At 41.9% G+C, this 17,446-nt stretch overlaps 1 protein-coding gene across 1 annotated transcript in view; it reads right to left on the bottom strand.

Annotated features, from left to right (window-relative positions):
• Positions 1 to 5,636, bottom strand: part of LOC143296078 (protein numb-like) — a 50,901-nt gene extending 45,265 nt beyond the window's left edge. Inside the window, 1 exon segment of the mRNA XM_076607834.1 lies at positions 4,200 to 5,636. Within this exon segment, the coding sequence (XP_076463949.1) occupies positions 4,200 to 4,213 (14 nt within the window). The 5' untranslated portion in view covers positions 4,214 to 5,636.
• Positions 5,637 to 17,446: the final 11,810 nt, after the last annotated feature.

The following is a 17,446-nucleotide window of genomic DNA, read 5'->3' as shown; positions in this document are numbered from 1 at the left end:
GTACCTTGACCAGCTACACACAATCAAAGTCCTTGTATTGTTCTTTCCCTAGAAAAGCATTGTCACTCAAAATGAACGGAGGAAATTGTGTTCCTCGAGACCTGAAAGTTGTGCATACTTATAACACAGGACACTGTTGCATTGTTAGGACAACAACTACACTTGCAAGCAGAAAAAAAAATGCACACACACACACTAAAAAAAAAAAAGGTAGTGACCTAACTTTATAGCAATGCATTCTCCCTGGGGAGAACAGCCCGGAAAGATCTTTTGTGCAAAAGAGTATATTATATCTTAATACAGTACAACAACTGAGCACAGTTTCAGTTTCAAGGAAGTGTCAAAGCGCAAGAACTGGTCCTATATACACTACACAACATCTGTTGTTTTGGACCAGAAGCCTGACGTACACATAAAGCCAGTGTGCTGGTCACGCCTGGAGAGCCTACTCTAGACTTGACCAGAGACACAATGGGATCTTCAAATGGCTCAAGTCATTTTTATAACTAGACTGGCACAAAATCAAAGTAGACCAGACCACGATTTGCCCAGTACTATATATATATATATATTTGAAGAAACATATTTTATATACAGATTCTACATAATTATCAGGAACTGTGCATCCAATTACCAGTAGAGAAAAAGCATACACATGCTTGTATGTATCACATACATGTATGCACACAAACCTACCCCCATCTCCTCCCCAAACATTCACTTCCCTGTTAAGGTCTTTTTTTTTTTTAAACACACACACACACACACACACACAAGACACACACACACATGCAGCCTACCATGGAGAGAAAAATGTTGACGAAAACCACTTCCTGTTCCTTCATTTTACTTGACAACTCCAGAGGAAAAAAAGTGTGTGTGTGTAAGTGCAAGTGTGTGTGTGTGTGTGTGTGTGTGTGTGTGTGTGAGAGAGAGAGAGTACAAATGTGTGTGTGTGTGTGTGTGTGTGTGTGTGTGTGTGTGTGAGAGAGAGAGAGAGTACAAATGTGTGTGTGTGTGTGTGTGTGTATACATGTGTGAGTTACTGAGTGTGAGTGTGAGAGACAGAATACAACAATGTGTGTGTGTGTGTGTGTGTGTGTGTGTGTGTGTGTGTGTGTGTGAGAGAGAGAGAGTACAAATGTGTGTGTGTGTGTGTGTGTGTGTATACATGTGTGAGTTACTGAGTGTGAGTGTGAGAGACAGAATACAACAATGTGTGTGTGTGTGTGTGTGTGTGTGTGTGTGTGTGTGTGTGTGTGTGTGTGTACAGTATGTGTGTACCTTTGTGCGTATGTGTGTGTGGGTGTGACTGTAAGAGACAAACAGTGAAAAGAGAGAAAATAAACGTGCTCCAGAATGTTTTTAGAATTACTCACACAAAATTAGTATCTACCTCCCCTTCCACCCCACCCCATCCCACCCCTTCAAAACACCACCTTCTTCCACCAACATACTCAAGTCACAGCCCTATCTGCACCAGCAATGATGGGGAGGGAGGAGAGCAATGAGGATAAGGATGAGGTGTGTGGGTGGGGAGGGGGTGGAGGGACTGGCCTGGGTGTTGGCAATGATACCACTTATTTTGCTGGCAGGAAGGGGTCTCAAATTTTTGAAAGGTGAAGTATAGAAAATAAATAAATGAAACATAAGAAAAAGAACATGAAAAATAATCTCTCTGCTTCCCTTCCTGCCTGATTTCTCACACACACACACACACACCCCCTACCCCACCCCCTAGCCCCCTTCCCAACCCACCCCTGCTCAGTGATTAACAGCATCTGGTTCAGCACCCCACACCCTGCACCACCCCCACCCCACCCCACCCTCTCCTCACCACCCTCACACCTGACCTCCTGCGCTGTCTCTTCCTGTTTCTATGTCATGTTACTTTAACTCATTTCTTATGTGCTGATTCTTTTTTTCAAACTGTAGAAGAAACTTTAAATCAGCTTCACACACACACACACACAAACACATACACACACAGAGCAGTTTGCTTATGTTTGTTCTCAGTGTTGACCATCCTCCCCAACATTCTCTCCCAACACCATCTTTAGAAAGTGGGAGAGAAAAGAGTGGAGGAATAACAATGGAACGTTAGCTACAGGGCTAAGTGAGGTGATAGGTGTGCGTGTCCAACAGAATAGGATGTTGGGAAGGTGAAGCAGGCGGTGTGTGTGTGTGTGTGTGTGTGTGTGTGTGTGTTGTACCCAAATCTCCTACCTTCTCTTACAATTACTTACAGTTACAATTACACACACTGTATGTGACGTATGCAACAAAAAGAAGAACACTGGAATTAACTACACTGTTTACAATCAACATATGACTTCTATTGTCTTAAAAGTACTAAACAATTTATTCCAATTTTCAAACATGTCTGATTTTTATCACAAACAAGCCCCTTCCCCAACACTCAAAATCAGAAGCATGTAAAAACTATAAACAAAACAAAACCACCACACACAAAAATAATCATAATCATGATAAAATGAAATAAATCAAATCAAAAAATAAAATAAAAGTTGGTATCACTATCAGGCACCTGTGACTACAGGATGTGTTTAAAAATGGGGCCTACCCCATCCCCTTCTCTACACCACTTTCTTTCCCCACAAAAAGTGATAACTTTATTCTGGGAGCGGAGGTCATGTGTCTGAGGCTCATTTGTTCCAGCTCTGTAACAGGCTGAAAGATACTGCTGTCAGACATCAGAACCATGATGCTTCCTCACTAAACACCAGTGGGGCAATGGGCAATGACAGAAACGCATGACCTCTTTTTTTTTTTTTGTTAGTTGTGGTAATAGCTGAGGCACAGAATAAACATTATTTTTCTTCTGTTTGGCAAGGTGGGTGGGGGCTAGATGGGCGGTTGGGGAGTACTCAAACAAACAACTACAGCTTTCTTTCTGTCTGTGTTGCATGTGTTGTATGTCAATGATGATTAGTATCGAGGATGTGTGTACAGCTTTCTGTCTCGGTTTTGTGTGTTGTACATCACTGAGACTAAGACAGTGTGTGCATCAATGCATGTATACACACTGTACAGGGTGCGTGCATGTGTGAGTGCATGCTTGCATGTGTGTGTGCATTATGAAACTGTCAACAAGTAATCAAGCCCAACATTATGACAACACACACACACACACACACACTCACACAAAGAAATGCTGGTAAATTAATCAAAACGCCAACACCAAGCAAGCGCAATTATTGTCAGTAAATGCTAAGGCCAGTAAGGGCTTACCAAAAAATGTGAGTGTGTGATCAACATACATCTCAGTTTAACATTGCTCATGAAAAAAATGTTTTGAAAGAACACACTCAGAACACAAATACTAAAATTTGTGACAGGTAATGAGGTATATATATATACTTGTAGAATTCAACAACTACTACTTCTTAAGCACACAACAGGGTTGTTTTCTGTGCAATAAACAGCTGCAGCTGATGACAATATTTTCAGCACAATTACATTTCATGACAATCTATTTTCACCACAATTACATTTCATGACAATCTGTAATTCTGGTTAATCATCACAAAAATTGAGAAAATTTTTTGCTTCCACCCACAGAATTCTTGTTTATTTTATTTTCAAACAATGTTTGTTTCATTCAATGATTATATTGTAAATCATGAAAACAAATTATGTAATAATACTCTACAACATGTGAAAATCTATTATCATAAACTTCAAAAAGCCTCCAATGGACACACACACACACTTCACACCAGCAAAAGCACATTCTAACCCAAGATACGCATGATGTGTTAATTCAACACTTGACTTCCTTGCCCATCTCTGTTCAAGAGCAAGCATCCTGTATGGTGAATGCAAAAGTGTCATTGGGATTCATTCTTACACTGTCACAGTTACAAATGAGAGATGGTAAATAATGGAAATGTATATTTTTCCCCAGGAAAGCTGTTTTCACCGAAAATGGCGTGACAGGCCAACAACACTGATGATTGTATTCATGTTAGACAAAACAAATCAAGAATTACTCATTTTGACTCATTATCACCTCCCGCAACCCCTCCCCCCCCCCCCCCCCCCCCCCCCCCCCCAAAAATGAAGAAGAGACAGTGCCATGATAGTGGGGAAATGGTTATGAAGAAGAAAAGAAAATTTTAAGTCTACAGACAATGAGAATAAATTCAAGACAATGAATTCAGGAACCTGAAACTTACCCTTTTCTCTCCATCCTTCCAATTGGAGTGTGATCTTTTTTTTTTTTAGCGGAGAGCAAGTTGTCAATGGCTTGGGAATGTCCTAGCTTTTTTTTGTCTCCTCCAAGCACGCACTAGCTAAGCTTAATTCTACAGATTTTCCCTACAATCCTCTTTTGCTATTAACTGGTCGCCACCTCTTCTACAGTGTCAGTCGACAGCTCTTCTCCAGTATCACACAGATCACACTGTGTCAGATGATGGACAGAAGAGAAAAACAACCCCCCCCCCAAAAAAAAAACACAAAAAAATGCACTTGGAAAGGAACACCAGCTTGGACACAAAAAACAGCAGCAAGTCACTGAACACACCGTTGTCACACAATGTCCTCACTTGCTCTTTGCTTTGCTAAAAGCATAAAAATGGAAGCACACCCCTTTTAAATAGCAGGTATGTTAATACCGTCACTGCTGGAAAGAATTCCCATTCCCTCACTCCCTCACTCTTCAGTTTCTCTCCATCCCCACTCCTTCAGAATGACGTGTTTAGAATCCAATATGCCAATGACCCTCTCAAATCAAAACACATTCCTCATACACAGAAATCAGCTTCAATCAATAAAAATGTGTCACTGCGCACAGCATGCAGACAAATCCCCCTTTTTTTCCCCTCAAGTGCTTTACTTCTCCACTCCTACCTGGCGAGAATGGAAACTCTGCACAAACTATTTTGTGCTGTTTTGTAACGCTTGAGACTATGTAATCTTACCACAATGACATCCACACACCAACGCACACCTACCACGTCATGCACCTGTAAAAAGAAACACGAACTATGCCCAAACTACTCCTTGCACTGGTCAACACAGTATCTTAACATCCCCTCAACACCACCACAGTTCTTTCCCCAACCGTAAAGAGGCACACGGTTCCAAAACGGCGAAAACACTGCCAGGTGAAGAGAAAGGGAAGAAGAAGAAGAAAAAAAAAAAAAGAAATCGGACGACAGCAATGTCGCGAGGAGAGGAGACAGCTCTTTGCCAGCAACTGTGTGTCCTTGTTCTGGTTAGGTTAGCTTTGGGGAGGGGCAGGGACAGGGGAACAGTGGGAGGAGGAACGAGTGGAGAGGTGCGAGGCACTTGTGGGTGTGGAAAGGAAAAAGAGAACGGAGGGAGGGAAGGGGGGGGGGGGAGGGGAGCTTAAAGGTAAAGGAGAGCGAGGAGGGAAAGAGGAAGAATGTGCTGGGTTTGTAAGGGGATAGAAGAAAAGGGAGGACTAGGAGGTGGGCTGTTGTACAGCGCGAGCCGCAACAGCGGTGTGGCGCGACGCAAGATGGGAAAGGTGGTGTCCCGCGATATACCCTTTTCCCCCTCTTCTCTCCCAGTCTTACCTTGTGATGGATGGCACGAGTCCAAAAGAATGGGGACAGACACACAGCACGTTACAAATAATGGACAGAAGCGACTTGAGCTCCCTCCCTCCCTCCCTCCCGCTTCCTCCCAGCCTCTCTCTTCCCCCCCCCCTTCTCCATCATCACACTTCTCTTCTGTCTGATTGGGTCCATAAGCCAAACTTTTTTTGTGTGTTTTTTTTCTTTCTTTCTTTCTTTTTTTTTTTTTTTTATCACTTCCACGTTTCTTCTGCCCACGACAGCTGTCTACAAAAATACTAACTTTCCTGACGTCCCACACCCTCCCCCACCCCACCTCCCCGTGCCTCCTACCATTAATACCAAAGCAAAGCACACCGTCGTGACGCCTGCGACCGACTTACAACCGTACATATCCTAATCCTGAGCTGTAACTGGAAACCTCCTGCCTGGCTCACGCAAACTGACATGTTTAAACACCATGTCACATAACTAATATTACCGCAGAAAGTACAGCCAGTAACCTTTACACAAAGACAAAAGAAACTTCCTCGGGTGCTCCAAACACTTTTTTTCCTGCAAAAATGTCACGCACAGTGTGGTGAAAAAGAAAATGTCCTTTACAATGTCCACGAATTAATGAGTAGATAAACAGCACACCCCAAGGCTCAAAACTGTCCCAGATGTGTAATCACTCAGCGCCCACAGCCTGACAAAAGAGATGAATGGCTGGCTGTGTTGGTTGGCTGAAATAAGGGGGTGGGTAGTTTTTACCTTCCACCCCTCCATCTCACAGTAAAGGACACCAGCGAGACTTCGTCACTACATTCCAAACATACCGCTGCCCCCACTAGTCCTGATACACTCCTCCACTCAAGCCTTTGTTTTCATGGGAGGAAAGTGCTCAGACTTGCATGAAGGTAGTCCGTACCAAGAGCGAAAAGAAAACAAGACTGATACAGACAGCAATAACAAGCTCGCCTCTCTAGTGACCGCGGTCTTATCACCAGCTGGCGTGAGCTCCGGTGACAATCTTCGACCCAAACCAGCTGCAGAGACAAGTGTTGGTTGGCCAGCCATTGTACTGGTAACCTTATCAACGGCGACTCATTCCAGCCAATGCAACAGAGAGAAAAGATACAACACTCCTCTGAGAAGGATGCAATGTTTGTGTTCTGCTTTCCATGCTGGCCAACCAAGCAAAACTTTGCGCAAGAGGACACTGTTTAATAAGGTGAGCATGTTGGTCACAGTTGATGGTGTTACAACTTACATAGTATTCTCACTGTGAGCGAAACGCATTGCAAGAAAACAACCAAGCAATCTGTTTCCTATTTTGATAAATAATTAACACCTTCACTTCCTTGGAGATGGCCAGGAATGCTGGTACATCATCAAAAACAAGTCCAATAAGTTAAAAAAAACAACAACAAAAACCCATGGTCTGCAATGCACAGGATGTCAACTGATCAAAATGGACTGAAAAAATGTTTACCACTATTCTAAACACTTAAGCAATTAATTACCAACTTCTTGTGTTGTTTTTGTTCAATGGTATAAATCTGCTCATCTCTTTCATTTCTGTACTGTTTTGTAGGCCCTCAAGGCCTGGCCATTTGGTCTGTGTGCAGAGTAGGCATAGGACCACCACTGCGCCCCTTTTTGTGCAGATGTGTTGCATACCATGTATGTTGTACAGTATAACCTTGTCACAACAGATAAATTTCTCTGTGTGAGATTCAGGCTGTTCTTTCTGTGGAGAGCATGTAGCCACCCACATTTTTTTTTTTTTTTCTTTTTTCATCTGCAAGTGTATTACATATGCTATTCTGTCATATGTTATTCAATCAAAGTGAATTTTTCTACAGAATTTTGCCAGGGACAAACCTTTTTTTGCCATAGTTATTTTTCATATTTGCTATGTGACTGCTGCACATGGGACCTCAATTATCGTCTCATCTGAATGACTATATTATACAGATCAGATCACACACTTCAATGCCTCCTTCAAAATGAAACAAATTTGAATCCAAGATGTTTTATTTTTCTATCTATGAGTTGGCAGCAACTTACCAGTCAGCCATATGGCTACACCAAAACTTCCTCTCCCACAACCAATCCATCTTTTTTTTTTCTTTTTTTTAAACTATTTTTTTTCTTTTCACTCCAGACAGGTGTGTGTGTTTCTGTGTGTGTGTGTGTGTGTGTGTGTGTGTGTGTGTGTGTGTGTGAGAGAGAGAGAGAGAGAGAGAGAGTGTGTGTTACACAATGCTAAAGAAAAAATTCAGTTTTTGATATGTCACATTTACCTAGTCATATTGTTTAAATACTCCCCCAGCCCCCCACCTTTTTATTTTAATATAATTTTTATTTTTTACATACACTGAATGACTGACAAAGACTCTAATCAGGGTCTTCTGCAGAAAATACCACTGTGACACTGAGTGACAGGGAAACAAAATATAATATACCACAATGGTATTTCATACAGTGCGAGTAAAATGGATACCAGGCAAAGATAAATAATGGATGGCACCTCACTGTCCTCTTTCCCAATGTAATTTTCTCTGAGAAATTTAACACTGGTGATTCTTTTGCGACAAGAAAGTAAAACACAATAAAAACAATACCCCCCCTCGTCCCCCCCCCCCCCCCCCCCAAAAAAAAAAATAAAATAAATAAATTAAAAAAAAAAAAAAATAAAGCCAGAAAATTTGTTAAGAAGAAGATCAACAGCAAAGCATCAACACACACACACACTATTTTCCTCTGCATTTCACTTCATACCCAAAGCAGTTCACCCCTTAAAAATCAGTACAATAATAGCATGCAATAATGACATTATATACTGAGTAAGTGACCAAGATGGGGCAAGAGAAAAAAGAAAACCATGAATAAATCAAATACTGCTCAGACCTCTCTTGCCAACCAGCATTCATCAGGTTGCAAGTCCCAGCCCCATGTTCAACACGACAACAGTTTAGGCTAAGGTATGGCTTTTTTTTCTGTACAGATGCTTATCATGTCTGCATGACCACTTTTATCCCACCATTTAAAAAAAAAACATGCCCAATTTTCAGGTTGAAGTAACAAATGTGTGTAATTGGAAATCAATGGTTTCTGAAAACCTTTTTCAGTAATTAATCTGAAAGCATTTGCCATTTCATGTCTGAGGTCTAAGTGTGATTTGCTAATGACCATAAACAGGATCTCTGGATAATAACAGAATTTGAAGATGACGACCCTACTTTGTAATCTATACTATCGGTGGGTTTGTTTATTTTGTTTATGACACAAACGAAGTGTCCATATTATATGTTTGCCTTTTTTTTTTTTTTAATCAAGAGACAAGGTCTTTACAAAAAAAACAACCACCATACTCTTTTTGTCACCTGTTTCAACATGAGCTGGCCATTCAACAATACAGGTACACACACACACACACACACACACACACAAATGTATACATCACATGTGCATGTGTTTCTACATGGCAGCAAACTCTGCAAATTGGAAAACTTTGGACAATAACCAAACTGAAAAACAACACTTATTTCAGTATCTGCTCATAACATGGTGATGATGCTAATATATCATTCTCAGTCACAGAAAACTTAATTAAAACCAAGACTCCTACTCTCAAAGCCAACCACAAAAAAGAAAGAAAATCTGATCTGCATAATAAATCACTTAAGAAAAGTGTTTTTTAATCTTAAATATATAAAACTGACTAACACATTGCTCTCAAATCAAATTTTACGTCTACACTAAAGTGTAACATTGAATCATAAACTGATAAAGTGTTGTTGCTTTTTCAATTCATGACTTGGAACTTCAAGGTGAAGTAATAGGACTCTCCATCTGCCTGTTTGTTTTTGCTTCAGGCTTACAGTTCCCGACCAGTGCTGAACATAACATACACAGTGATAGGTCTGACAGAACAGAGAAGAAAAATCTCTGCAAATTTATTGTTCTTGAGTTTCAAGCTGCACAGCTCTGTCCATTCTGTTTTTACACAACATGGTTTATGTTCTATCCCCAGGGTTACAAGGCTTAATCCAGCCTTCCATTGATGATTGTACACAGTATGCTTCACAGATAAACAGTTTAACTTCTGTGGGTAAAATTACACAACAGCACACACCACGTGCACTTGATCAGTCAAGAGCCTCACTCTCCCTCCCTCTCTCTCTCTCTCTCTCACTGACACTCTGTCTCCTTGTCTCAGTTGTTATATTCCTCTCTAGTCTTTTTCCATCTTTTGTGAGTGTGTTATCTACCAATGCAGTTCTTGTGCTTGCATGGACCACTGAGTCTCCTCTGTGTGTGTGTGTGTGTGTGTGTGTGTGCGCGCGCGCGCATGAGTGTGGGGAAAGGGGGGAAGAGGGTGGGGGGAGCATGTCAGATAGGTTAGTCACTGAAACACAGAAATTATCGAAAGTGTCAGAATGCAGGAACCCACTGGAAAACACATTGTCCAAACCCTATAAATAATTGACATTGATCACTTCAAATTATGTTAAGTTCTAAACATGCTAAAAAACAAACCTAAATTTTTGTACCAAACAATACACATACTTGCACAGTCATGCTTCATGGACACAATTGTTTTTACTCATACAGGGAGACAGACCATGTCACAGAGAGAGGGAGAGAAAAAGAGAGACTGAGAAGGAGATGCAATGAACCACCCACGTTAACAGAACTGGCACAAAATACAAAAAATACAGAATGTAGACCTGTTTAAGATCTATACTGTGAAAGAAACATGGCAGATTAAACTAAAATTTACACCAAACAATGCATGTGTACTCAAATTCATGGACACAAACAAGCAGACTCATGCACTGACAGAAAGATCATAGCATATTACCAAACACATAAAACAAAAACTTTAAAAGTATCTAAAACAGGCATAAAATTTTAAGTAATGCTTAGATCATATCATGATCCATCAAAACTGTTATTGCCAAAGCATATTCATGCACACTAATATCAAATCCTGCTGGCATGTACCACACAGAGGGTTCAAGCACTAGCAGGTCAGTGACAATAAGAAAATATACACACAGATAACAGTACCTATTACTCATATAAGGTGCTGCTAGGATTTGGATGATTGAATTCAGATCCTCACCACCTTTGATTTAAAATTAAACTGACTCTAATATAACTTAACACAGTCTAGTTATTAGTCCACTAATCAATAAGCTAAGTTTAATTTCTTTAAACATTGGTGCAATGTTTGCCTTCACACTATGTATCGAATAAAATATTCATACACTTTATTATTGATATATCACAACCCACACATGTACACGAACACACTGACAGATTACCAGGAATGCAGGAGGGGGGGGGGGTATCATTTAATCAATTAATATCATAGAACCTTAACGTAAAGTACTTAACACCACTCCAACCAAAACAGAAGGTATCTCATAAGCTATTGCAGTATTGGTAACATTCAATTTATATTAAATTTCAACAAATTCAAGAATTCATCACCAAAGCTTAAGCTTACTTGTTTAACTGTTGCTTGCTAAATTGTCACATAATCATGATAATGTACTGTTATCAGGCACAAACACACTGGACAAGTAAAAAAAAAAAAAAACAAGTTTCAAACCAAAAACAAATCACACTGTTAGGGATGGATGTGAATAGATCTACAAGTCTCGGCAAACACAATAAATGCTTGTGCCACGTACACATGTATCTAAATTATTTTTCTAAGTGAATGTCAGTATATTGTCATTTGACTTGAGTTGAATGAAACTGAACACATCAAACTATGAGACTGTACCCCTTCTGTGTACCTAGCCTCGTATGTGATTGCAAACTGGCCCATCCCGTTTGTCACACTGATGACTGCTTTTCAACCCTGAAAGATGTATATATGTCCTATTTGTGGTTACGATATCATGACGTGTACGAGAATGCTCCTGATTCAAGATAATGAGTGACTGAAATTACACTGTGAATCATTGAATGGCCGTACCCGAAGTCCGATGTGAAAAATGTAGCAGCACATTGTACTACTACAAGATCAGGTTGTAGTATCACAAGGTTTAAGCCCGATAAATAACAGTGCTGTTATAAGTAACATCGTGTGTATGTACATGTATATATACACTCTACTTTCTTTATGTCACCTCGTGGGAACACAGTTGATAACAGACCTCGCTCAAACCGCTGAATACTTCAAAGCAGTCGTCAGCCATATTTGAGATCACGATGTGTATCACTACGCAACCACAAGTGCCACAGACACATGATCGCTGTATCATAATATGAAAATTATTTACTGTATTATACATACCTTGTGAAGTTAGATGCAGGTTAGTAGTCGAAGTTTAACTGGGTGTCGGCTGGCCCATTTAATATAAATCGAGCTGTCTTCATCCAGTAATTTTCCTTGATTTAGGTCAGCACACTGAATGAAGTGTCTAATGCATGCACCCGTGGAAAGCAGTTCTTGAAAACTGAGTACCATCGACCACACATCCAGTCACAAGAGTCTCGGGTATTATTCAAGTGAAGAATGGCAACAAAATTTACGGACACCTGACGGATTAGCCAGCCCTTGAAATATCTTCACACGCTTCGCTGCTCTGCTACTGCAAGGTGCTGTGATGTCGACTGCGCATGTGCAATACCTTGATGAGCAACATGCCCCGCCTACACAACGATCGCTGATCAGAAAGATCGTCTGCCAGACAGTGGATCATCGATACTCAACTTATTTATGATTTAGGATGGATATGTTAGCTGTTTTCAATGTTGCCAAGTAGTATGATTATAAAGTTGTTCAAATACTTTTTTTTCCCCTCGATCGCGGCGGGTAAACTCAAAGAAACAAGCATGTGCAGCAAAGTGGAACCTCAGCCGGCGAAGAGCAGACGAGTTCGAAACTTCCTGTCCATGATCAGGATTTTTTTTGTCTTACCCCTGATCGAGACAGGCGTCTGACAGGGTAAGCGTGCGGATATGGGACGGGGGAAGGTAACAAATAAAGAAAATAAACACGGATGCCAGTATAACAATATATCATTCATTCAAAACCGAAACGTATATACTGACGACAGCCAGATTCGTCAGCCGATGGAGCGATCGATAATGATAATGTCAGCATTTTATCATGGCAGCTTCCTATCGATATGGCATCCGTGCCCCCAGCTATATAACCTAGCAAGTTTCTGGTAGCTTCAACTTTGTGTGCTGCTTCAGTTAATGTGATTATATGTCATGCGAGTCAGTTTTAAATCTGTAGTCAATGACGATGTGAAAAATTGTAGGTTATGTAGATTTTGAGGCCGGTATACCGATATCAGCCGTTCAGTAATTGGTAAGTCGTACGCCCGCTTGCACATTACACATATTTCCCATAAAAATATTATAGTGTCTAGACCCCTATACTAGTAATAACACTCACGACTAGTGCACCGCTAACTCAGCCACGATACTGGACTCCCAATAGTCAGGCGGGCACTCTTAAATAAAAAAGAATAGAAAAGAAAAAAAAGGTGCGGGTAAGCCGTAGCAATTGTGCTTCCATGCACGTTAACAACTTATTGGCAGTGGGCGCACGAGATCTGTACGTGTTTTACACTGACACTGACACACACACACACACACACACACACACACACACACACACACACACACTGACACACACACACACACACACACACACACACACACACACTGACACAGTCACGCACACACAACACGCACGCACACGCACACACACACTGTGACACACACACACACACACACACACACACACACACACACACACACACAGTGACACACCCGGCGGACAGTGACTCGGACAATCACACACACTCACACTCACACACACACACACACACACACACACACACACACACACACTGGCACACTGTCACACACACATTGGTATGTATGCACTGACTGAGGGAGGGGGGCATCATAGATACACGTGTGTGTGTGTGTGTGTGTGTGTGTCGTGGCGTCACTGATGTGTGAGTGGGCAACCGTGCAATGTGTCAGTGCCAGCGGTGGGCGTGTGTGTGTGTGTGTGTGTGTGTGTGTGTGTTGTCTCACTGAGCTGCACGTATGCAGTGTCAATGTGTGTGTTCACGGCCGTCAGTGTGCCGATGTGCAGCTGTGTCACTGAGTGTCTGTTGTGCCAGATATGTGTGTGTCTGTGTCTGTCTGTCTGTTTGTCTGTCTGCCCCAGTCTGTCTGTCTGTCTGTCTCTCTTTGTGTGTGTGCGTGTGTGTGTGTGTGTGTGTGTGTGTGTGTGTGCCAGTGCGTGAGTGCGCGCGCGCGCGCAAGCGTCAGTGTCAGTGCAGAACACTGACGAATAGACCTCAGTTGTGCGACCGCGCGGCCGCCAAATATAAGTTGTCAACGTGCATCACTGAGTGGAAGCACTTCTTTGAGCCAGAGAAAAGAACTGATGTGGAGACACACACACACACACACTCACTCACTCACTCACTTACACGGTCACGAAATTGAAAATTACTTAAATTCAGTCAACCGAAACAACTTCAGTTTTATAAGTGAGCTGCTGCTGTTTTTTGTTTGTTTGTTGCTACGTTGTTTTTGTTGTTGTTGGTTTCTACTTTTTTTTCTTTTTTGTTTATTTGTAATCGATACATGATAAATCAGATAGCCATAAACCGGCACTGACAAGTTACATGCTATAGGCTATTCAGTGGCATCCCCCCAGCACACACTGACCCCCTACACAGACAAACAGACACACACGCGCGCGCGCGCACGCACACACACACACACACACACACACACACACATGCGGCACGCGCACAGGCGTGGCATCACTATCCAGAAACTCACTTGCGGGGTTCTGTCTCGGTTCGTTGCTGTCTCTGTCTCACAGTCTCTCTCTTTGTCTGTTTCTCCCCTTCGATTTTATTTCCTTAATTGTTTATAGATATATATTAATCAACAGTAAAACAACAAAAAACAAACAAACCAAAACCAACAACAACAAAACACACAAAAAAGTGTGTGATGTGACCCGGTATTCTCAGTCACCTCTTTGTCTTCTCCCATCACACACACACCCTCCACCCACCCCTTCCACTTCTCGCCTCATGCAATCATTACGTCACCTCACGCACCTGACGCATGTAAATTAATCTGGCCGCTTAGGCCCCGGGCCCTATAATACTGAGAGGGGGGCGGAGGGGGGGGGGAGGGGGGTATAAGGGGGGGGGGGATTGAAATGCCCAGGGCTATTCGTCTTTTGTCTCGTTTGTCACGCAAAACATACGTTCGTTTTGTCTGCCTGTATGCCTCTGTGTCAGATCGTCTGTCTGTCTGTTGTCAGACTCAGTTGGTCTGTTTGCTTGTACTTCAATGAACTCTATACTAATGTCTGGCAATATATACATGCATATACGCATACATGCATATACGCATATGTGTATTAATTACTTTTATGAGGCACCATGCAGACTCAGCTTCACACACGCACACACACACACACACACACACACACACACACTCACTCACTCACTGACACACGCACGCACACACACACACACACACACACAACAACAACAACAACAACAAACAAAAACAAACAAAAAAAACACCCTGATCCGTTACCATTGACCTGCATATCTTGCATGCAACGGATGCGACATTTGGCATGTCAGTAAAATTTAACATGCAGCGTAAGCGACCTGAATAGCAAACATGCAATGAATGCGACCATTGACTGTCGATGAATAACTAACATGCAGTCCGCGATGCGACCCATTCTTTTCCACAGCCTCTCGAGTCATCACCCACAACCGTGCTTTCCCCAAACCGGCCTCCACTCCTCTCCCCCCCACTCTTATCAGTCGTGCATTTGGAAGAAAAAAACAACAACAAAAAACAAAAAAACAAAACAAAACAAAAAAAAACCCCGAAGAAGCCTTGCTTTACGTTCCTTTCTCGAAGTTAAATCTGTTTCTATCGATTACGTCTGTTTCATTTCCTTCTCTCATCAACGCTGTCTGTCTCTGTCTCTGTCCATCTGTGTGTGTGTGTGTGTGTGTGTGTCAGTGTGTGTGTGTGTGTGTGTGTGTGTGTGTTTCTCCGTCTTTTAGTTTCTGTCTCCGTATCCCCTGTCCCAGTGACCCCCGTCGCATTTTGCGTTTCTTCGTCAGTCGTTACGGAATAACTAACTTCTGATGTCGATGAAAAGACATTCAGTACGTCTCAGTCTCCCCATCGATACGAATTCTTCCATTTTTAAAAGTGAATACTTTATGTCGTGTAATACAGTTATTGGAAAACCATCAATATATTTTGTGTTACACAACGCGTTTTCAGTTTTGCAGCATGCTCTAATGAGAGGGAGAGAGAAAGAGTTTTGCAGGCTGTCAGCAAATATTTATGTAGGCTATGAACCCAGCCGACGCAGCCACATTTTGTCAAGTTGGCATGTACAGCTGATTTTATCCTTTGCCCTGGTAAAGAAACAATGTTGAAGATTCTAAACGAAAGAAGCATTCGTTTGTCAGCCGCTTAAAATCATCTTGACACACACACGAACGCGCGCGCGCACACACACACACACACACACACACAAACACGGCAAACGCACACACACACACACACACACACACACACACACACACGCACACACACACGCAGAGGAAACAACTCCGATTTTCACTGGATGACACACGCAACGAAGTTGATGACAAAACAGAAAAAAAAGGAATGATTAAAGTTCAGCTCCAGGTGACACTCGCAAAACTGAGGTGGTCGATGATGAATACAGGAATGAATTTAAAGTTCATCAAAAGAAATGCATGTCGATCAGCAGAGATAGACACGCACAAAACGGATCTTTGTACAGTATGCATGCTTTAGTGTGTGTGTGTGTGTGTGTGTGTGTGTGTGTGTGTGTGTGCTTACCATATCCCCCCCTCCCCCGCTTCTTTGGAAGCAGAATAAGATAAATCCACATGCATGTGGGATAATCAGGTAGGTATACATACAGGCCTATAGCCATGCTGAAAGTGGAAAACTGGACAAGGCTACCGATGCCTCAATGTGGCCCACCGTCGTCTCACAGAAACTAGATGGCTTTAAAATACAACTTTGTGATTATTAACACCGTTTCGATAGTATGATTTATAAGGAAGAAGATGACAGGGATATTAATTAAGTTTGAACTTTTCTTCTTCTTTTTTTTCTCTCTAAACGAGACTCACCTTAACGTTTTCCAGTAGACTGGTAGGTAAATTCCTGCTTATGAACGACTGACATTCGAAAGTCCTCACCGCCATTCCTTTACCCTTGACTAAAGGACTATAATTATACGCACCCCCACAAACACATTTGCCCTTTATACGTTTTTACACTCGTAGGCTACCTTTTAATTCTGTACCAACCTTCAGCAGCCTTTCTTCAACAATGCATAAAGTTGTCAGTACATTTCCTCTGTTGGTGCTTCATGTGCACGTATGCCTATGTGCCAAGTGAAGAGGAGGCTTTTCAAAAGAACTGGGGTAGCGAGGGGGTGGGGGTGTGGGTTGGGGTGGAGCCGGGATCATCGAGGGGCTTTCTTTTTTCTTTTCCTTTTTGAAGGTAGTTTCTTGTTTTGTCATTGTGTTGGTCTGTCACTATCTTTTATTTGCTAAAAAGGAGCGCCGTTTGTTTACTATGTCTCAGTTTTTGTTTTTTCAGCCATCATTCTCAGTTTCATTCTGTCTTTCTTTCGCGTGTGTCACGGTGTGTGTGTGTGTGTGTGTGTGTGTGTGTGTAAATAAAAATCCTATCTCCCTATTCTCCTTAATGGTTTACAGAAACCGTCTCAGCTGTATCACACAATTCAATAATCAGTAAAGCCAAGTAAAGTCGGTTGTGTTGATTTGAACCAC

This window comes from Babylonia areolata, chromosome 21, assembly GCF_041734735.1.
Source record: "Babylonia areolata isolate BAREFJ2019XMU chromosome 21, ASM4173473v1, whole genome shotgun sequence".
Taxonomy (NCBI): domain Eukaryota; kingdom Metazoa; phylum Mollusca; class Gastropoda; order Neogastropoda; family Buccinidae; genus Babylonia; species Babylonia areolata.
Note: the sequence above shows the minus strand (reverse complement) of the source record. Positions and strands in the feature narration are given on the sequence as shown.